This window comes from Podarcis filfolensis, assembly GCF_964270895.1.
Source record: "Podarcis filfolensis genome assembly, chromosome: 8".
NCBI lineage: Eukaryota > Metazoa > Chordata > Lepidosauria > Squamata > Lacertidae > Podarcis > Podarcis filfolensis.
The window spans coordinates 80,935,115-80,956,716 of NC_139611.1; the positions used below are offsets into that span (position 1 = coordinate 80,935,115).

The 21,602-nt window shown below is 48.1% G+C and overlaps 1 protein-coding gene across 2 annotated transcripts; it reads right to left on the reverse strand.

Annotated features, from left to right (window-relative positions):
- Positions 1-414: 414 nt before the first annotated feature.
- Positions 415-19,642, reverse strand: CXCR3 (C-X-C motif chemokine receptor 3). Of its 2 annotated transcripts, XM_083627706.1 has the most exons (3): positions 19,415-19,642; positions 13,589-13,716; positions 415-3,026 (listed from the first exon to the last, which is right to left on the reverse strand). In XM_083627706.1, the coding sequence occupies exons 2-3, from the start codon at positions 13,589-13,591 to the stop codon at positions 1,932-1,934; spliced, it is 1,098 nt and encodes a 365-aa protein (XP_083483832.1). In that variant the 5' UTR covers positions 13,592-13,716; positions 19,415-19,642; the 3' UTR covers positions 415-1,931. The 2 variants fall into 2 exon arrangements, with proteins under 2 accessions (XP_083483832.1, XP_083483831.1); XM_083627705.1 differs by lacking the exon at positions 19,415-19,642 and having other exon boundaries at positions 13,589-13,945.
- Positions 19,643-21,602: the final 1,960 nt, after the last annotated feature.

Here is a 21,602-nt window from a genome sequence, read left to right on the forward strand (position 1 = left end):
CATTTAAAGTGCTATGATACCACTATGAAGAGTTGTGGCTTCCCCCAAAGAATTCTGGGAGCTGCAGGTACAGGCACTTACCCATGACATATTTTCCTTGCGAGCAGAGCTGTGGCAGATGAGATGCTCAGGCGCTCATGGAACCGACCTAAAAACCTTAGAAGATTCCTGCTGTGTCAGACCAAGCGCTCATCTAGCCTAGCATCATGCTTCTGACAGGGGACAGCTGGAAGCTGATGACCAGGGTGTGAAGGCATCAGTCTTCCCCAGGTATTTGGCTCCAGCACCCGGTTCAACAGGCTCCCTTGGACAGCCCATGGAAACATAACCAGGCTGGATCAGGCCAAAGGCCTATCTGAGAGTATCCCCCCCAACATTTCTCTGATGAAAATAGGGACGTCTTATTCCGTAATAATAATAATTTTATTAGTTATACGCCCATCTGACTGGGTTGCCCCAGTCACTCTGGGCGGCTTCCAACATATAAAAGGGCATAATAAAGCATTAAACATTTTTAAACTTCCCTATATAGACGTCTTCTAAAGGTCGTATAGTTACTTATCTCCTTGGCTGCGGGGTCGCAAAACTCAGTGTCTTCCAACATCTCTCTGATGAAAATAGGGACGTCCTAAGGAAAAGTGGGACATTCCGGGATCAAATCAGAAGCTGAGGCAGCTTCTGTGAATTTGTGTCCGTCCCTGGAAAACAGGGACACTTGGAGGGTCTTGCATGGAAGCATGCGAGCTGCCTTGCCCCCGTGACTGAGTGGCCCTAGGCCACGTGATGTCAGCATGCCACCCAGCATGTGTGGATGTCACGGGGCGTCCTGGTGTCACTCACACACACTGCAGGGCATGCGGGCGTGTCATGGGGACATTTGGGGCGGTGGCCCCCTGCCCCCCCCCACTTGGCTCCCCTCTCTGGAAGGAATGTGCCCCTGGCCTGTGGTCCTGCCTTTACTTGCATGGATGGAGAAATGTGTGTGTATATCAGAAACCTCACCTTTGCACTGTACGCTGTATTCCCTCTCTGCCCCTCTCCAATACAAAAGTAAAAAATGCAGACTTGTTTCTTCACCTGCTTTTGCCTCTGGTCCCACCCACCACTGGAATGTGGCCCCCAGAAGGGAACATGGCCCTTGGCGGAAAAGGATTCCATACCCCTGACCTAGCTAGACCAACATCCCACTCTCACCACGGCCAACTAGACATCTGTGGGAATCCCAGAAGCTGGGCGTGAGCTCAAGAGAGCTCTCTGGTTCCATGTTGCTCACTGGGCAGAAGGTGAATCAAACTGGAAAGTTTCAAAAATATTTACATTCAAAATGTCTTGGGTGCGAGTCTCAGAAACTCTGAAGTCACAACTCTTCGTCTGAGACTTTGTGGTGAGGAAGTGAAGAAAAAAACAAAACCTGAACGAAAACACCAAAGGGGTGTAACTTGTGTAAGTGAAGTGTGAAATAGCTACGTTCACCAGAAAACTTTCCAAAAAAAACAACTAGAAAATCCTTGTGGATGGAAACGGACGTTTCAAGAATCAAAATCCCCAAACCCATATTCTGAAGGGTAGTTCTTCGGAATCTTGGAAGCCTACTTTTGAATTACATTGAGGCCCAGACCCCAGGAGGCTCCATTCAGCGCTAGCCTAGTGATAACTTTTTCGCTGTTTTTAAAAAGCGGTACGAAAGAAACAACCGCTGCTCACAGTGTGAACATTCATCTGACTGTCACCCCTGGTAAACAGGTTGTGAAGGGCGTGTGTGGGTGTTATTTCAGAAATCTGTAAACCCAGGTTGGTTGGTGTTGAGAGTGGGGCAATGTAAATGCATGGGTGCATCGAGAAGGGATGCCACTTTCGACTCTCTTAAAAGCTGTTGACTGGCTGGGTCAACAACAGGGAAACTCTGGATGAACAGGGAAACTCTAGGCTTCCTAGAGCCCCGAGAAGGAGGCCTCTGTGCTCTCAGACCAAGTTGAATCTCTTCGGTGGCTGGAGCTCCTGGCATGTCTCTGCAGGAACGCATGGCTGACGCAGCCAAAGGATTCGAGAAGGTCAAGGAACCTGTTCTGAAACTTGACGCCCACGAAAGCGTAGAGCAGTGGGTTGAGGCAGCAGTGGAAGAACCCCAAGCTGGTGGTGACCGTCTCGGCCATGTCCAGTTTGGCCTCCCACTCGCAATCCTTCTGCAGGGCGTTGAAGTCGATCAGGTTCTCAATAAACTCCACCAAGTGATAGGGAGTCCAGCAGAGGAAGAAGACGACCACCACAGCCAGGATGACTCTGAAGGCCTTGTTCTTCTTGGAGCCTTTGGAGTTCATGAGGCTGAAGATGATCCTGATGTAGCAACAGGTCATCGCTACCAGTGGGAGGAAGAAGGCAAGAAGTTGGCTGAAGATGCGGATGAAGAACTTGGCTGAGCTCGAGCCCGGGGGGAAATTGAGGGTGCACGAGGTGGTGTTTTGGCGGGAATCGGATTCAGAGGTCAGGTAGATGAAATCCGGAAGCGTGAGGAGAATGCAGAGGACCCAAACGGCCAACGAGCTGAGGAGGATGAGAGAGGACCTGCCCCTGTTGTACATGCGAATGACGTAAACAATGGAGAGGTACCTGTCGAAGCTGATGCAGACCAGGAAGAAGATGCTAGCGTAGAAGTTGATCTTGAAAACGCTGCCAACCATCTTGCACATGACGTCCCCAAAGACCCAGCTGTGCACGGCCTGGACAGCCCAGAATGGAAGGGTCAACACAAGGAGAACGTCTGCAACAGCCAGGTGCAAGATGAACACATCCGTCCCGGGTAGGGATTCCTTGGCACGCAGCAAGACAGCAATCACCATCACATTCCCACAGAGACCCAGGAGGAAAATCAGGATGTAGAAGGGAGGCAGGAAATAGCGCCTGAATGCCTGGATGGTGTCAGAGCCACAGAGCAAGGTGTCATTGTTGCTATCGTAGTAGTTGAGGTATGTGCTGTTGTCCATGAAAGAGGCAATGTCAGCTTCCTCACCTGGATTCCAGACATAAGCCTAAAAAGGAATAATAATAATAATAATAATAATATTAATTGTACCACAGCCATCTGACTGGGTTGCCACAGCCATTCTGGGCAGCTTGCAGCATATACAAAAATATAAATAAACATTTAAAAAAATTCTCATTACAGGGCTGCCTTCAGATGTCATCCAGAAGCCAGGTATAATAATAATAATAATAATAATAATAATAATAATAATAATATACCCCGCCCATCTGGCTGGGTTTCCCCAACCACTCTGGGTGGCTCCCAACAGAATATTAAAAACACGATAAAACATCAAACATTAAAAACTCCCCTAAACAGGGCTGCCTTCAGATGTCTTCTAAAAGTCAAGTAGATGTTTATTTCCTTGACATCTGATGGGAGGGCGTTCCACAGGGCGGTCGCCACCACTGAGAAGGCCCTCTGCCTGGTTCCCTGTAACCTCACTTCTCGCAGTGAGGGGACCGCCAGAAGGCCTTCAGCACTGGACTACAGTGTCCGGGCTGAATGATGGGGGTGGAGATGCTCCTTCAGGTATACTGGGCCGAGGCTGTTTAGGGCTTTAAAGCACCAACCCATAGAATTGTGCTTGGAAGCATATTGGGAGCCAATGTAGGTCTTTTAGGACCAGTGTTATATGGTCCCGGCAGCTGCTCCCGGTCACTAGTCTAGCTGCCACATTCTGGATTAGTTGTAGTTTCTGAGTCACCTTCAAGTTCTCCAAGTGGGAGATAGCCAGGGCATGTACAACTCTGGTGAGGCAGTGTGCAGGTAGGCAGAGTTGTAGACATTGGAGGCCCTCTTTCCTACAATGCCTGTCATGGGGGATTTGTGATCAGCTATCTCAAATCTTTTATATATACCGTATTTTTTTGCTCTATAAGACTCACTTTTCCCCTCCTAAAAAGCAAGGGGAAATGTGTGTGCGTCTTATGGAGCGAATGCAGGCTGCGCAGCTATCCCAGAAGCCAGTACAGCAAGAGGGATCACTGCTTTCGCTGCGCAGCGATCCCTCTTGTTGTTCTGGCTTCCGAGATTCAGAATATTTTTTTTCTTGTTTTCCTCCTCCAAAAACTAGGTGCGTCTTATGGTCTGGTGCATCTTATAGAGCGAAAAATACGGTACATAAAAACCCTGAAATGCAGCTGTAGGGAGTGGGTAAGCACTGTCCGTTTCCTCGAAGAAGCAATGTGTGGAGGGAGGGCTTTACTCCTTTCCACCTACATCATTTTCCGGATTAAAAAAAACAAAAACAAAACTGTCCCTGGTGCTCCAATTACTGTGCACTTTAGCAGCTGTTGAGGGGAATATGATTTGGCTAAAACTGAGGGGAGTCAGGAGCTGGTGAGCTTCATTAATGGAACTCCTACAGAGATAATAAGAGCAGGAAGGGGATAGAAAGAGCAATTTTGCAGATCAAACCTGAAATAAAACAATATACCATGATATTGGTCTAACTCTTATTACACTAGTCCAAACTGAGATGGGCAGAATGTACAATCAATGGTCACCTCAGGGCACTGGCAGTTTCATGCACCAGTTGTAGGTTGTGGGAAACTGAGAGGAGCCGATGATGATGATGATGATGATGATTTTGCAACTGTCTCTTTAAAGCAGAGCTTTCCAAACTGTGTGTCGTGACATGTTAGTGTGTCGGCCGCAGTGTGTAGGTGTGTCGTGCGAATGCCCCCTGCTCTCCTCCCGGGGATGGAAAGGATTGGTTTAACCTTCGGTTTGCTAGTAAAAGTGAATTACTGTGTCGTGAAATGAGGCACGTCTAAAAAAGTGCATCGCCAACAAGAAAAGTTTGGAAAGCTCTGCTTTAAAGGGATTTGGGAATTCACTGATGGTTGGCTCTTTCCTACCCATCACACATCCAGGTCACATTTGTCACACAGAGCTTTGGGCACCTTTGGGAGGTCAGGGGAAATGGTTTTGTGGTGTTGATTCACCACCAAATTTCTCCTTCGCCCTGCCTGACAGAACCCGTTTGTGTGGCATTGCGGAGTTCTGTGAGACCCTTGACTGCTCCTCTTCTCCATTCCCCGTTCTCTTATTCTTCTTCAGTGAACAGGCCTTTTCATTACAACCAGGCCATTTTCACACCAAACACATTTAAAGCGCTACAGTACCACACTGAATAGTCATGGCTTCCTGCAAAGGATTCTGGGAGCTGTGGTTTTGTTAAAGGGGCTCAGAGTTCTTGTTTAGTCGTTTATTTGTGTCCAACTCTTCGTGACCCCATGGACCAGAGCACGCCAGGCACTCCTGTCTTCCACTGCCTCCCTCAGTTTGGTCAAACTCATGCTGGTAGCTTCGAGAACGCTGTCCAACCATCTCGTCCTCTGTCGTCCCCTTCTCCTTATGCCCTCCATCTTTCCCAACATCAGGGTCTTTTCCAGGGAGTCTTCTCTTCTCATGAGGTGGCCAAAGTATTGGAGCCTCAGCTTCAGGATCTGTCCTTCCAGTGAGCACTCAGGGCTGATTTCCTTCAGAATGGAGAGGTTTGATCTTCTTGCAGTCCATGGGACTCTCAAGAGTCTCCTCCAGCACCAGAATTCAAAACCATCAATTCTTCAGCAATCAGCCTTCTTGATGGTCCAGCTCTCCCTTCCATACATCACTACTGGGAAAACCATAGCTTTAACTATACAGACCTTTGTTGGCAAGGTGATGTCTCTGCTTTTTAAGATGCTGTCTAGTTCTTAGAAGACCCCTATCCCCCGAAGACATTTCCCAGAGTGGGTAGGCAATCGACCCCTCTTCACAGGGAACTCTGGGAATTGTAGCTCTGGGAGGGGGGGATAGGGGCCTTCTAAGAACTCTGAGCCCCTTTTACAAAACCACAGCTCCCAGAATCCTTTGCAGGAAGCCATGACGGTTCAGTGTGGTACTGTAGCGCTTTAAATGTGTATGGTGTATGGTCTCTTGACAACTCTCAGCACCCTGAACAAACCGCAACTACCTTCTTCTCGTGGAATAAAGGTGCGAATGCAAGCGTGACGAGAATGCCTGTCGCACATGCACACTACTGCTTCAGAAAGATCATTAGTTTAGAGTCTAGTTTTCCCCAGCTGTTCCACTGGGACCCCTCCCCTCATTTGCCCCTCATCCCACTCCAGCGTCGCCTCACCGGCCCCACAATTCAAAAGCTTAGTTCTGAGAAGAGGACGCTTAGTTCGTTGGTTCCTTGTGGTGTACACACTTCATTTCACTCACCCCTCCACCATCTCTGGTGAAGGCGGTTTTGCAGATTTTCAAGACACCACCACATCTTTCGAAACCTGTCAACAGAGTCATTCGGGGAACGAGTGAGCACGGCACAGACGAAGGTGCTTCTCTCGTTGTACCTTTGGCTCTCCAAAGGTAGCACATGTTGGCAGTTTGTCTCCCCCTCCCCAAGTGTGGTATTATTGATTTGTTATTTAATTAGAGCATTTTACACCCCCCAAAAAAGGCTCCCAGAGTGGCTTATAGGCAATCAATCAAAACTGGACAGCCCCTCTCAGAGAAAACCTAGGTGCCAATTCTTAAATAATAGTTCTTATAATGATCCCCTCAGCTCGGGGGCATGAGGAGGTGCTTGATAGAGCTGGTTTGGGGGCAAACCTGATGGAAGGACCCTATTGCGGCAAAAGTATGGCAAAAACAGAGTTGTCTTTTGACTCCTCTGCCCTTGCTTGAGGTACTGTACTTTTCTGTCTATAAAACGCCCCCATGTATAAGATGCCCCCTATTTTGGGGGACTCAAATTTAAGAAAATGGGGGGAAGTTGCCCAGACTTGTTGAGTTTTGGGGGGGAGGATTGCACGCGTCAACGAGCCCACCAATCCTCTGAATGCAACACAACAGGAACCACAAATCGCCCACCCTATTGCCGCAACAGCAGCCAATCGTCAGCAGCCCTGGACGCATCCAAAACTCACTCGCAAAAACACCACTGGCGATCTCCGCCTCGCGTCTCTCATCAGCTGCCCCCCCCCCGATGCACTATCCATGTATAAGACGAGCGCCCCATTTTTGAGGTTAGTTTTACAGGAAAAAAAACCTCATCTAATACACAGAAAAAATACAGTAATGTCATCACCGTGTGTGTGTGTGTGTGTGTGTGTGTGTGTGTGTGTGTGTGTGTAAAAAAGAGAACAAAAGACGGGCAGTTTTGGAATTAGTCAGAAATAGTCGCTGAGTTTTATACTCCAAAAGCCCTTTCGGGGGTGATGACAGCATTGCCCTAGAAATCTGATAGGGGAGCAGTGAAGTTTGAGATGTTCGTTAGTCCGACATCACTCAACTTGTACTCATCTGCAGTGGTACCTCGGGTTAAGTACTTAATTCGTTCCAGAGTGAAATATACTCAGAGTCGCAAAGTGATTTCATGCTCTTTATTCAGCTCATAGTGGTGAGGAGGAATGCATGAAAGTCCCCTCAAGGCATCTGCTTTATATACATTATTTACACAATGGGCTGCACATGATTGGCTAATTCCGGAATTCTACTGTAAGCCAATCAGGTTGTGGATTCACTTCTATCTGGAGCATGATTGGGTGGTTCCTGCCAACCAATCATACTGCTGCATTGTTCTAGGACCAATCAGACTGCTGCATTCTGAATCCTATTTTTCTAGGACCAATCAGACTGCTGCCTTTTGGATCCTATTGTTCTAGGACCAATCAGAATGCTGCAGTTTGGATCCTATTCAACTCAGTACATAACACAGAGGTCTGTTCTTAACCTGAAACTGTTCTTAACCTGAAGCACCACTTTAGCTAATGGGGCCTCCCGCTGCTGCTGCGCAATTTCTGTTCTCATCCTGAAGCAAAGTTCTTAACCCGAGGTAGTATTTCTGGGTTAGCGGAGTCTGTAACCTGAAGCGTATGTAACCCGAGGTACCACTGTATAACTGCAATCCCATCCATCGCAGAATCGTCACAGGTATAGTCTAATAGTTTAATAAATGAAGTTACGTAAGCAGTAGGAAACCCACTGTCAGGATGCTGTCAGCGGCTCCTGGCTGGTTGCCCAGGAAAGTATAAAGACAAGGGAAGGTTTCTCACCATCCTTTTTTATTCAATATTTACAGAGAGGGGCTGTAGAACCCAGCCTCTTGGATAATGACATTGTCCCTAGTGAATCTCCACACACCCCTGTCTCTCCCACTTCCTCATTCGTCACTTCTACGAGTGCTGCTATGTGCCCTCTGTCTTTGAGCTCTTTGCTCTCCTATTTTCAAGGCTCGCCAGGTTCTGGGAGATGGAGGGTCTGGAATGCTTTCCAAAGACACCATGTGCATCAGCTGTCACCCTGCTTCCTCTTCCTCCTGCTCCACTCCCATTGTTTCCCAACTTTCCCCCTCTTCTGCCTCTGAGCTGTGACCTCCCACAAACCCCTGTTGTAATACTGTCTTCCTCTTCCTCCTCCCTGTTAGGGTCAGGCTGGGGAGGCGGTCTCCACTATTCCTCTTCTGCCCAGTTCCTTGACACCCACCCACCCACCCACCCACCCACAAATAAATCAGGACTGGGCAGCGAATCCTATGCGACGTTTACCTGGTACGCAGGCCGAGACCCTACCTGCCCTTGGACTGTATAACCAGAGTGGTGCATGCTCTAGTTATCTCCTGCTTGGACTACTGCAATGCGCTCTACGTGGGGATACCTTTGAAGGTGACCTGAAAAATTCAAAGTGTTGGTGCTGACCTTTAAAGCCCTAAACGGCCTCGGTCCTGTATACCTGAAGGAGCATCTCCACCCCCATCGTTCAGCCCAGACACTGAGGTCCAGCACCGAGGGCCTTCTGGCGGTTCCCTCATTGCGAGAAGTGAGGTTACAGGGAACCAGGCAGAAGGCGTTCTTGGTAGTTGTGTCCACCCTGTGGAATGCCCTCCCATCAGATGTCAAAGCGATAAACAACTACCTGACATTCAGAAGACATCTTAAGGCAGCACTGTTCAGGGAAGTTTTTAATATTTAATGCTGTATTGTTTTTAACACTTGATTGGGAGCCGCCCAGAGTGTCTGGGGAAACTCAGCCAGATGGGCGGGGTATAAATATATTATTATTATTATTATTATTATTATTATTATTATTATTACCTAAATTCATACTTCCAGATAGCCTGCTTGACCTAAGGGTGCAGCAAGAACCCTGCTGAATCAGCTCTTATCGGGCCTAGAGTGTTGATTCCCACAGTGGTCAGGTAAAGGACTCTTAGGAACATCATGAGCAGGACACAAAAGAACAGCTTTGCCCCCCTTCCTTTCTCAATTTCTCGCCCACTCCTCTTTCTCGCATCAATTTCCCACCCATCTCTATTTCTTGCAACCTTACTGAAATATACTCAGAGTCGCAAAGTGATTTCATGCTCTTTATTCAGCTCATAGTGGTGAGGAGGAATGAATGAATGTCCCCTCAAAGCATCTGCTTTATATACATTATTTACACAATGGGCTGCACATGATTGGCTAATTCCGGAATTCTACTGTAAGCCAATCAGGTTGTGGATTCACTTCTATCTGGAGCATGATTGGGTGGTTCCTGCCAACCAATCATACTGCTGTATTGTTCTAGGACCAATCAGACTGCTGCCTTTTGGATCCTATTGTTCTAGGACCAATCAGACTGCTGCAGTTTGGATCCTATTCAACTCAGTACATAACACTTATCTGCAACCTTATCTCTCCCCCTACATTGTCAGCAGCCATTTCCTCTCCACACCTCCTCCTCCTCTCTCTCTCTCTCTCTCGCCACTGCCCATCTCCATGTCTCCCTCGCTACCTTCTCACTGGTCCCTCTCCTTTCCTCACCCCTTCAACTTCCTCTCTGACACATCGCACCCTTTGAAGCAGCTTCCCCACCAGAAGCACAAGACAATGGTTGCTGCACATCGTTTGCAATGCTCCTGAATCCACCAATGTACATAATTAGTTCTAGTAAACGATCCTGGCCTGCAGGACTGCATGCCAGAGATGGCAGTTTAGGAGTGGGGGGGGGGGGGAGTGTGATAGCCATGAGAAATAATACTTCTGCTCTGTCTCATACACACCAAAGACACATGTGGGCTGCATTCCTGCAAGAGAACCAACTTTGGGTTAACCCAAGAACAGTAACTTTCCAGAACGCGGTTAAATGCACACACACTTCCAGGAAACATGTCAAATGTTGCTCTAAACAAGTTCAATGCAGGTGACAGCAAAAAGAAAAAAAGAAAAGAAAAAGAAAGAGCCACACACACATCTTGCATCCTTTACTCCAGTGTAAATCTTCCCTTTTAAACTAACTGAACTCCCCCCCCCCCCCAGAATCAATTGTCATTATGCTCAGGGAGGGACAAGTATGGCAATTTTTTGTTCCTCCTCAGTTTCTCATTTTACACATTTTTTCCCAAAGCAATGTTATATACTTTAATGTCTGGTTTCCCTAATACGTCCAATGCAATGCACACTTTATGCTAGCATATGCATTTTTGTAATAATAATAATAATAATAATTTTTATTTATACCCCGCCCTCCCCAGCCAAGGCTGGGCTCAGGGCGGCTAACAAGCAATAATAAAAAGAAGTTGAATGAATACAACTTAAAAACAAGATTAAATTACAACATTAAATTGTAGACGTTCGGATGTGCAAAATTCGGATGTGTGGGTTTCAAAGGATGGCTGCCTTTCAGTTTTTCTCTTGTTTTGGAGAGCGAATCGAGTGAGCTTGCATTTAAGTGTGAACTGGGTCAAATTCCACTCTCCTCCTGAATTAAGGTCCAATGCCGCTCCTGATTCCGGCCGACTCGTTTCAAGTCGACCAGGAAGATGAAATCTGATCACCGTAGGCAGCCGTCTTGTGGCCTCTACACCTTCAAACAGGCCCGGTTAAAAAGATTAAAAGAAGAAGAAAACTACTTTTGTCACTGTCAGCCAAGATGCAACGATCATGGAATGCGAAGAGTTCAAAGAGATCTCCTGCTGTGAAAGTGCGCTGGGGGAGGGGGAACCTTTGGCTCCCATTCAGCTGTGAGCACCACACTCTTGCCAGAGCTGTGCACTTCAAAATGCAGCCGTTGCTCCAGCCAGCTGCTCTGAACAAAGATAAATGTGGACGAGCCTGGGAGTTCAGGGGCAACAACACATGAGCAACCACGAAACCAAAGGCCCTGTGTTCGATTCCTGGCACCTCCAACTCAGAAAAGAATCAGGCAGCAGGTGAGTCACCCCAGAGAGCCCCGTCAGTCACAGTTTCCAGCCCTGATAAGTCTGTTCTGGCAAAAACAGCAAAGGCACACACTTTACATTTATAGCACTCCCCGCCCCCTGCAAGAAACCCAGGAACTGTAGTTTGCCTGCACAGAACTGCATTCCCCTGCACCCTTAACAAACTACAGTTCCCAGGATTTCTTGGGGTGCATGCATGTGCTTTAAATGTATGGTTGTGTGCATAGCTGAAGAGCCTTGAGGTGTGACATCCCATAAATGCACGCCGCATAGGTCACAGATGGACAGATAAATAGCCTGACCTGGTTTGTATCCTGCACAAGTTGGAAGGAGGCAATCAAGCTCCTTTGCCTCTCTCCAAACAGCTGATAGGAACAATCACGGATTTTTCTTAAAAGAAGAACTCTGCACATGCCTCTAGGGCAGTGGGATCAGGGAGGGAAGCATAGGGGATGCCTTATTCTCTGTTAGCATCTTGACCCGCTCAGCTCAGCGTCGTCTTCTCTGACCTGCAGTCGCTCTCCAAAACATAAAAGTGTTTTCAACGTATTTTAAAATGTTGTAACCTACCCTGGGGCCTTTGGGTGAAGGGCAGGTAATACACTGAATTTTTTTTTAAGAAAAATAGCAAAACCATTACTACAATCATGGCAAGAGCAGTCAAAATCCAGCGACTAACAAGAAAAGCAGAAAAGAAAAGCTATTGCAGGTCATGAGTTGCAAATGAAAGTCAACTGCGGCAGCAGTCTCTAAAATAGTTATGAATGAATCTCTGTTCTACAGTCGCAAGCACACCCCCCCCCCATTTATTTCAATATAAGTGTCATAAATATCCCCACATGGCTTATCCATTTCATCAGTAATGTTGGTTTGTTGCTCATGAGAGTTATCTTCTTGAGGATTAGAGACATGTATAGTGCCACCTGAAATAGGTTTAGAGGAGGTTCTCCGTTTTGCTCCTCTGTAGCTTTAGAGGTAACAAATCTGAGACTGGAATCCTTCGAACATCAGGGAGTGGGCTTCCTTGAGCTTAATAGGACTCCCCACTCCCCAATTGTATGCACGTAGGATCAGGCTGAGAGGAACAATCACAGGTTTTTCTTAAAAGAACTCTGCACATGCCTCTAGGGCAGTGCGATCAGGGAGGGAAACATAGGGAATGCCTTATAGATCAAACCTCTCCATTCTTAAGGAAATCAGCCCTGAGTGCTCACTGGAAGGACAGATTGTGAAGCTGAGGCTCCAATACTTTGGCCGCCTCATGAGAAGAGAAGACTCCCTGGGAAAGACCCTGATGCTGGGAAAGATGGAGGGCACAAGGAGAAGGGGACGACAGAGGATGAGATGGTTGGACAGTGTTCTTGAAGATACCAGCATGAGTTTGACCAAAGTGCGGGAGGCAGTGGAAGACAGGAGTGCCTGGCGTGCTCTGGTCCAGGGGGACACGAAGAGTCGGACACGACTAAATGACTAAACAACAGCAACAGCAACAAGGATCAGGCTGCAAAATAATCTCAGAAGGCAAATCTGGATGGATGGCTGTCCGCGCTTTTGGCAATGTTGCTTCTCGCGGCACAACTCTTGATTCTTTAAATGTCTCAGAGGGGCTTATTAGAACGGTGATGCTGGAAGTTTGAATCTAATATCTGGGATATGGCACCTGTGGTCGTCTAGGCGATGCTGAACTCCCAACTTCTGTCAGCGCAGCCAGCATGGTCAGTGCTGGGAGTTGCAATCTAACAACATGTGGAGGGCTACAGATTCCCCATTTCTGATCTGAATACAGCCTGATATTCAGTTCCATTCAAACAAGGGTAGCAGTCTAGTGAGAAGAGTTCCTGCCTTCAATGCCCTCTGGCAAACTGCATTCCTAAATTATTTCACATGGGTTAGTTCAGTGGCTAGATCACGAGACTTTTAATCCCAGGGTTGTGGGTTTGTGTCCCATGTTGGACAAAATATTCCTGCTTTGCAAAACTAAATGACTCTCGTGGCCCCTTCTAACTCTGCCATTCTATGATTCTGTCCCCGCACTTGTTTTTTCAAGGCATCAGGCTCCCCACCCACCCATGCTCTGTGAATTTTTACGTTCCCTGCCCACCGCTTTGTAGGATGTGCAGCCTACAAACGTGCGTAGCCCCATCAAAACCCAGACCACAATATCATCAGCTAAGTGTTATTGGTAGGTTTTCTTTCATATTAGTAACCCACTTTAAGCAACTTCTCTGTGGATGGGGAAAATGACACACACAAACACACACACATAACAATTAACCCAGTTTTAAGAGCAAAGTAGATTAGATTCAGCACTGTCTATGCCTTATTTGATTATATAATCACAAATCACAACCAGAGATGGAGAAACTCACCATAGCTAGAAGTGTTTAGACTCCACGTAGCCCAACGGAGTACACGGGAGGAGGTTCTGCAAAGGATGGAGCCTTTGATCTGGCCTAGACTTTTATATCCTCTCTCTGCTGAGCGGAGGGCAGGAAGTCTGTTGAGGTAAAAGTATGGTGTGATTGCACAGCATGAAAGGGGGCTGGAGATTTGCCTCCCCCTGGCCTGCCAAGGCTCCTGACATCGTGCAGAGTGCATGTCCCCCTCCTCTCAGCAACGACTGGATGGGTCGAAGAATCCAGGGCAGAGAGAAACCTCCCAATGAGGCTTTGAAAGAGGCACTTCTCAATTCAGAAATTCAGCATCAAGTGGAAAGTAGGAGTGAAACCTACTTTCCCTCAGTGGAATCCATTATGTACATTAAAAAGGGGAAAGAAAGCTCTGTGTGTGTGTGTGTGTGTGTGTGTGTGTGTGTGTGTGTGTGTACGCGCATGCATACTTGAAGCCAGAAGCTGATAAACTATTTCATCACAATAAATCATTAATTGATTTAGGATCACCAAGCCTGCTCCCCTCACCAGATGCAAACATGTACAGAGATCTTGTATTTTTAAAGCGCATGTAGAAGAAAGAGAGCGTTGTCTTAAGTGCATCAAAAGATGAAATCTTCCTCCTAAGTGTAGATCACCCGAGTCACCCGGAATAGGCATGGCAAATGTTTATTAAACACATAAATTGTTCAGAACGTGGCAGGAATCCACCCAGGAAAATGTGGCACCATCTCTTAGAGTAATCAAATGAAACTTTAACACATGACATGATAAAAGCCTGTGATTTTATCACGGCAAGTTACTTGTTTACTGTTGTAACAACTGTTTTCTCAAAATGTATCTTCTGTACCATGAAAATAAATAAAAACAGTGTGTGTGTGTGTGTGTAGGCATCACTACATATTGCAGAAGTGTTTCGCATCAGAAAGGACTCATCCAGGCTACCCTTTGCACCACACTTTCCAAGCACAGGTCCAGTATTTAAATCTCTTTGTCTGAGCATTCTATTTCTCTCTCTCTTTTTTGGGTGTGTCCAGTTCTTTCCCTGGGAAAACCTGAGTTTTGCTGCTGAATCAGAGCAAATGGCAAATCCGGGGGAAAATTGATTGCCGTTTTCTCCGATTCAACGGTAAAACATGGGTTTGCCCAGCGAAAGCACAGGGACCAAAAAAGAGAAAGTATGGCACAAAGGGAATTCTGGAGGAGCCCCCAGTCTGCACCAATTATGCCTGATTCACTGAAATATCACACATCACAGTATCAATATGGGTTTTTACGTGTGCTAGCTATACAAGTAGTAGATCCTGCAATTCCAGTCAAATGATACATCAAATTGCCATAGTATTCACAGACTGGCTCCTGAATCCAAAAGAACCATTCATGGCTCAGATCGCAACTCCCCCTGTTTTTCATATTTAGCTAACACCTAAGGCACTGTGGGTTAAACCACAGAGCCAAGGACTTGCCAATCAGAAGGTTGGCGGTTTGAAACCCCGCAACGGGGTGAGCTCCCGTTACTCGGTCCCAGCTCCTGCCAACCTAGCAGTTCGAAAGCACGTCAAAGTGCAAGTAGATAAATAGGTACCGCTCCGGCAGGAAGGTAAACGGCATTTCTGTGTGCTGCTCTGGTTCGCCAGAAGCGGCTTAGTCATGCTGGCCACATGACCCGGAAGCTGTACGCCGGCTCCCTTGGCCAATAAAGCAAGATGAGCACCGCAACCCCAGAGTCGGCCACGACTGGACCTAATGGTCAGGGGTCCCTTTACCTTTAAGGTCTTCCACTGCAATGTGTTTGTAACGCTGCTACAATAGTCCAACCTCCACAAGGGCCACTAAAGTTTAGGTCTCCCTATCCGTCACCTTCTCCTTTCATCTCACTCTGAATCACAGCAAGGCTTCTGCCTTGAGCCTGAACTTCAAAATCAGAGCAAGGTCTCTGTGCATTCCCACCAGCCCCTGTTTTATCAGCTTGCCCGGCAGGATCGATGACGCGAATCCCTTTCTAGCACAGGGCTAAGGTCCGTGGTTCATTATTATAAGCACAGGAGCAGGGACTGGTAAAATGGTTGGCAACATTGCCCTGAAGGTAGGCTGAATCCAGTGCTAAACCTTGGCTGGACTGAACCTGAACCCAACGGGCAGAGCTTTTGTCAAAGTGCAACCCAAATTGAAACCAAATTGAAACACTCCCTATCTGAGTAGATCTGAGCCAATTGGGATTCTGTTGGTGAAAGGCTCCCTAGCAGCTGCACATTTCCTTGCTATGTGCCTGCAGTCAACTCTACTTTATCTGTTGCCTTATTATGAAGCAAACAGGAGTAGCTGGATCAGAGGGAGTGTACTGGCTGGCTGTATTGACATTTGGAATCTTCTTCAGCGATCACTCGTAGCCGAGTAAGATTGTCTTCCATGAACGGTGTGTCCGTAGGTGACTATGGAGGCCAATTCTGAATCCACACGTCCTTCCACAGTGGGGACATTGGTTTCCAGGCAGGAGTTGATCACAGTAAGGATTTGCCAAATTTGCCTTCCTCTTAGCTCGTTTCTCCCTTTCATCCTGAGTTCATGCTTCTTCAAAGTCCACAATGCCTTTGGTAAAGGCTACCGTATTTTCCCATTGGAGCGCTCGCAGGCCAGTGTTTCCCAATTTTCTGTGCTTATGCTGCATTTCTTTTTAGATTTGCATGGAGAGCATCTTTAAACCTCTTTTGTTGTACTGGAATAACCCAGGCCAGACTGAAGAGAAGTGAAACTCTTGGTTTTAAGAAACGCAACAGTTTCTTTTCCATGCTCAGATCATCAAGAAACTTTTAACTTTTAACTTTGTGTCCATACACTCAAGACAATACACATAAATGAATGTTCAGCTTGAATTCTGCCGACCGGGCATTTGAAGTCATATCTGCAGAACTGATGAAACCAGGAGGAGCAATTAACTAGCAGAGGTGTGAAAACGTTCAATTGTGGACAGCCATCAGAAACATTTCTGGTTGATGTTTTTTTAAAATTAATTTTTAAAAAAATTAAAACATGCCAAGAGAGAGCAGCAATAAATATGTACCGCTAATTTGCCACCGTTTCGTAACTCAACCAATCTGAGTTTGTTCAGGAGGCCCACAAGCTGTCCATCTCTTATCTGCACCCAAGGTTGCCCACTGCCCCCTGCCCTACCCTGGCCAGTCATTTTGAAAGACTGAATCACACATACATGTGCATCATGGGAAATGGCAAGAGCATCTGTTTTGCATGCAGTAGGTCCCAGATTCAACCCTCAGCATCTCCAGGTAGGGCTGTGAATGTTCCTCACCTGAATTCCTGGAGGGCCACTGCCATTTAATGTAGACAAAAGCTAGATGGACCAACCTCTGCTGGGTGTAAGGCAACTTCCTCTATGAAAGTTGTTGTTGCTGCTACTGCTGCTGCTATTATTATTATAACTATTTCCCACATCTCCTCCAAGGAGCTCAAGGAGGTGCACGCATGGTTCTCCCCGCTGCTATTATTATTATAACTATTTCCCACATCTCCTCCAAGGAGCTCAAGGAGGTACACGCATGGTTCTCCCCTTCCCTATTTGTGTCCTCATGAAGAAGAAAAAGAGTTTGGATTTGATATCCCGCCTTTCACTCCCCTTAAGGAGTCTCAAAGCGGCTAACATTCTCCTTTCCCTTCCTCCCCCACAACAAACACTCTGTGAGGTGAGTGAGGCTGAGAGACTTCAGAGAAGTGTGACTAGCCCAAGGTCACCCAGCAGCTGCATGTGGAGGAGCGGAGACGCGAACCCAGTTCCCCAGATTACGAGTCCACTGCTCTTAACCACTACGCCATGCTGGCTCCCTGACCTGAGGCACATCAGGGTAATCAGGTCTGTCTGAGAAGTGGGCTGGCTCTGGAAGACATTTGTTTACGCAGTGCCCACCCCCATTTCACCACTGTCACTGGCTCCTGACAACCTGACAAGGCAAGTCAGGCTTAGAGAGACTGGGACTGGCCCACAGTGAGTTGAGTCCAGAGGCGTCAGCTTCTCCAGAGGATCGGGGGAGCCCTGTGTGACATTGAACGTTGTTGTCAGGGAATCAGGAGCAGGAGCACTGGGGAGAGAGGAATTGGAGAGCGAAGGGGAAGAATCCGAGGGCAGCCTAGGGGAGTATGACAGTGGCCCGAGAGATTCTATGAGCTTCTCCAGCGAATCAGAAGATTCCCAGAAGGGGGCTCCGATGGTCAGGGCAAGGGAGGTCCCAGGGGGGACGCACCAGAAACAAGGAGCCAGAGGGGAACCCCAAAGCAGCAGTGGAGGATCGGGACCAGTTTCCCCACCAGAGCGTAGTGGGGGGGAAGAGTCACATGTGTCAGGGCCAGCGTCTCCTCCGGAGGGGAGGGAGAGTGAGTCAGGGCTGACCACGCCTCCATCGGAGAGTGGGGGAATGGAGGGGAGGTCAGTTGCAGCTAGCCCACCTGAAGGGGGAAGCAGTGACAGCAGCAGTGAAACGGTTAGGAGGAAAACTGCTGGCTGGGCGCGCGCGCCAAGTTCAAATGTACAGGCGCGCGGGACAGCAGGAGACCCGGATGGGGAACCAGCTCCTAAAGCCCGCCGGAGGGAGGGAGAAGGCTCAGGGGAATCAGCGTCAGAAGAGGCTAGGAAGGGCGAGACCCTGGCAGGCAGACGGACCCAGAGGAGGAAGGAGCAGCGGAAAAGGTGGAGCAAGGCGAGGGTCTTAAATTGGTGTACAGGGGGAGGAGATTCAGAAGGGTCATCAGCGGTCTAAAGCTTGAGACGTGGGGCTGCGCGCTGCGGCTCTGGAAGTGAAACTGAACTTCAATAAAGACTTTTGTATTTAACAACAAAGCAGCGTTGGTCCTTTGTGAGCTGGGACCTTGGGCAGCTCTGACAGTTGTCCTCTGAATATTCAGGGTGCTGAAACTGCCTCGGCCCCTAGGAGTCGGCACCTATGGTTGAGTGGGAGGATTTGAACCCTAGTCTTCCAGGTCCTGGTCCAACATTCTAGCCAATACACTTGTTTCACACAAGCTGGCTACCTGCAGCAGGAGTTGAGATCCCTCTTTCAGCCTGAGGGTTGGCTTCCCACCTGGCCAATCTTCCAAGTGCCAAAGGCGCAGGTTCCAGAGGCAAAGTGGGGTGCGTGGGGCAAGATGTTGAGCCTCTTACTGTGATGGCCTGGGATTCAGACTCGGATGCTGAACCTGAGGGATTCCAGCCTGCAATGGATTCCCCGCCTCCAGAACCAGCTGAACATGAGCCTGAAGGGTCTTCACCTGTGCTGGATCCTCAGGTGCAGGCACCAGCTGAGCCTGCTCTGGCCCCTGAGGTGATGGAGGACCCATTGCCTGCAGGTGCTCCACTCTCAGCCCCGTCAGAGGAAGCGGAGGTTGCCTCTGGGTCCGGTAACCCTCCAGCCTCTCCTGAGCTGCAGAGGCTCAGGTCAGAGAGGCAGAGGGAACTAAGTTCCCGCAGGAGGAGTGCTCACCTCCAGGCCAGGAGAGGTGAGTCACCAGAGGATCGGAGCCGCCCTATGCCTCGGGGCAGATAAAAGCCGGCCAGCCCCAGTCCCGAGTTGTGGGAGCAACATTGTTGGTTGCTAGTTCCTGCCTGAACCTGGTTCTGCTTTTTTGCCAGAGCTCCTGACCCGCCCTGGCTCCCTGCTTGCAAGCCTGTTCCTGACTTCACCTGACTCCCTGCCCTGCACCCAGCTTCAGCTACTACGCACTGCCTCTACGTTGCACCTTTGACCACGGACCGGACTTGGACCTCGCCTCTTGGGTAACCCACGGGACCAGCACACTTACCTTTGCTGCAAGTGACAGAAGCATCTGCATCACATGGCCTCTTGCTGAAATTCTTGAGGGGGCCTCATTTCCTCTCCACGGAAATCCCAAGAGGGCTGATTGCCATTCCTGCACTCCAAGATCTTGAGAACTTCAGACACATGCATGCACAGGAGCATGGTGTGAAACTGGTTCTCGCTTCTGCTCAGCAAAAGTGGGAAGTGTGTGGGGTGGATCTCTGGAAACGGAGGAAGAGCTCAGGAGCCTCAAGTGGAGATTTGGCAGAGTGGAATGGTTCGCATTGGCAAGAGTTGCGGAGATAAGGAACACTGAAGGTCACTGTCTAATTTGAAATATCCAGTCAAGCTGTTGTCTGCAGGTGGTAAGAAGTGTCTTCTGGGTGAGACAAAATGGCCACCTAGTTAAGGATCCTGTTCTCAGAGTGGCTGAAACAAAAGACAGATAAAAGGGGTAGCAGAAAGATGGCCCCTCCCACTTTTGCTCTGGCCACACCCGCTGCAGGCTTCATCCTGCCCTCAATTGGTGTGTGGCCCTGAAAGACAGACTATGAAGGAATGTGTACAAAAACTTGGTCTACACTCTAGCTCTGTGATACATCCACATTTCCTCCAGTTCCTTAGACAGGGATTTGCACATCAAGTACAGTGGTACCTTGGTTTAAGAACAGCTTAGTTTATGAACAACTTGGATTGAGAACGCAGCAAACCTGGAAGTAGGTGTTTGGTTTGTGAACTTTGCCTTGGATTAAGAACATTTTCCGCTTCCTGTTGAGTGTGTTCCATTTGTAAATTGAGTCCCCCACTGCTATGGGAAAGCACGCCTTGGCTTAAGAATGCTTTGGTTTAAGAACAAACTTCCGGAATAGATTAAGTTTGTAAATCAAGGTTCCACTGTAATCTAAAATTGACAATACCTACCCAGTGAAGACGCGGGTGGCGCTGTGGGTTAAACCACTGAGCCTAGGGCTTGCCGATCAGAAAGTCGGTGGTTCGAATCCCCGTGACGGGGTAAGTTCCCATTGTTCAATCTCAGCTCCTGCCAACCTAGCAGTTCGAAAGCACTCAGTGCAAGTAGATAAATAGATACCACTCCGGCGGGAAGGTAAACGGCGTTTCCATGCACTGCTCTGGTTCACCAGAATCGGCTTAGTCATGCTGGCTCCCTCGGCCAATAAAGCAAGATGAGCGCCGCAACCCCAGAGTCGTCCGCGACTGGACCTAATGGACAGGGGTCCCTTTACCTTTACCTTTACCCAGTGAAGAAACAGAGGGACAAAGTCAAAGTGTAACCCAGAAGAGGGCTGATGTGGTGCAGCAGTGAGAGTTTGGGATGTGGACAAAGGTGATCTGAAGTGAAGACCAAGGGAGCAAGAGATGCAATTTCCAAGTGCTTGGAAAGATTTCCAAACGAATAGCCTTGAATTTTGTTGGCACCTGCCTGTCTCAGGAGTTAATGGAGGAGAGGGCCTTTGGGGGTGAAGTCAAACGCTTAGAAGGTTGCAGCGCCTGCTGTGGCTTTAGAAACTGATAGGGGAGAGACATGTTTTGTTGCAGCTGGGGCAGATGGGGGTTTCTGGTTGTGCTTCTGCAGACGAACCATGGTGTTTCTTCTCTCTGTGTTCCTCTCAGAGGTCATCCCTCCTTTGGTCACTGCTATGGATGCACAACCTGATGCAAGGGATTCGCACATGACAGGCTGATGTTAAGACCAAACTCTCTGCAGACTTGAACAAAAGGGTTGGTGAGTCTCTGTAGAGCTTCTTGGTGTGCTGTCAAGGTTGCATCATCTGCAGACACCATCTCTCAGAGAAAGGCCCACCATGATTTTTTCTTGGTGCGCAAACATGCCAGGTTGGACAGATGCCCATTTCTCTTTGATGCAGCTTTGACCATCTTCAGTCGAGCTGAAGGCACATGAGAGCAACAGGGAGAAAAAAGGGCCAAAGGTAGCCTGGAACCTGCAAGGCAGATGCTTATTAATTAAAAAGTGGAACAAGCGAGATTTTATTTATTTGTCTGCTCAATTCTTCCAAGTGATGATGTTATCGTAGATGATTTATTTGCAACAATCCTCAACGCCACTTTACGTTCAGCTAATTGGTTCGCATTGAATGAGACGGTTCCTTTTGTGTGCCTTTCTTTAAATTTAATAAAAATCATTCAAACCAAGAAACCAAAAGTAATATGCA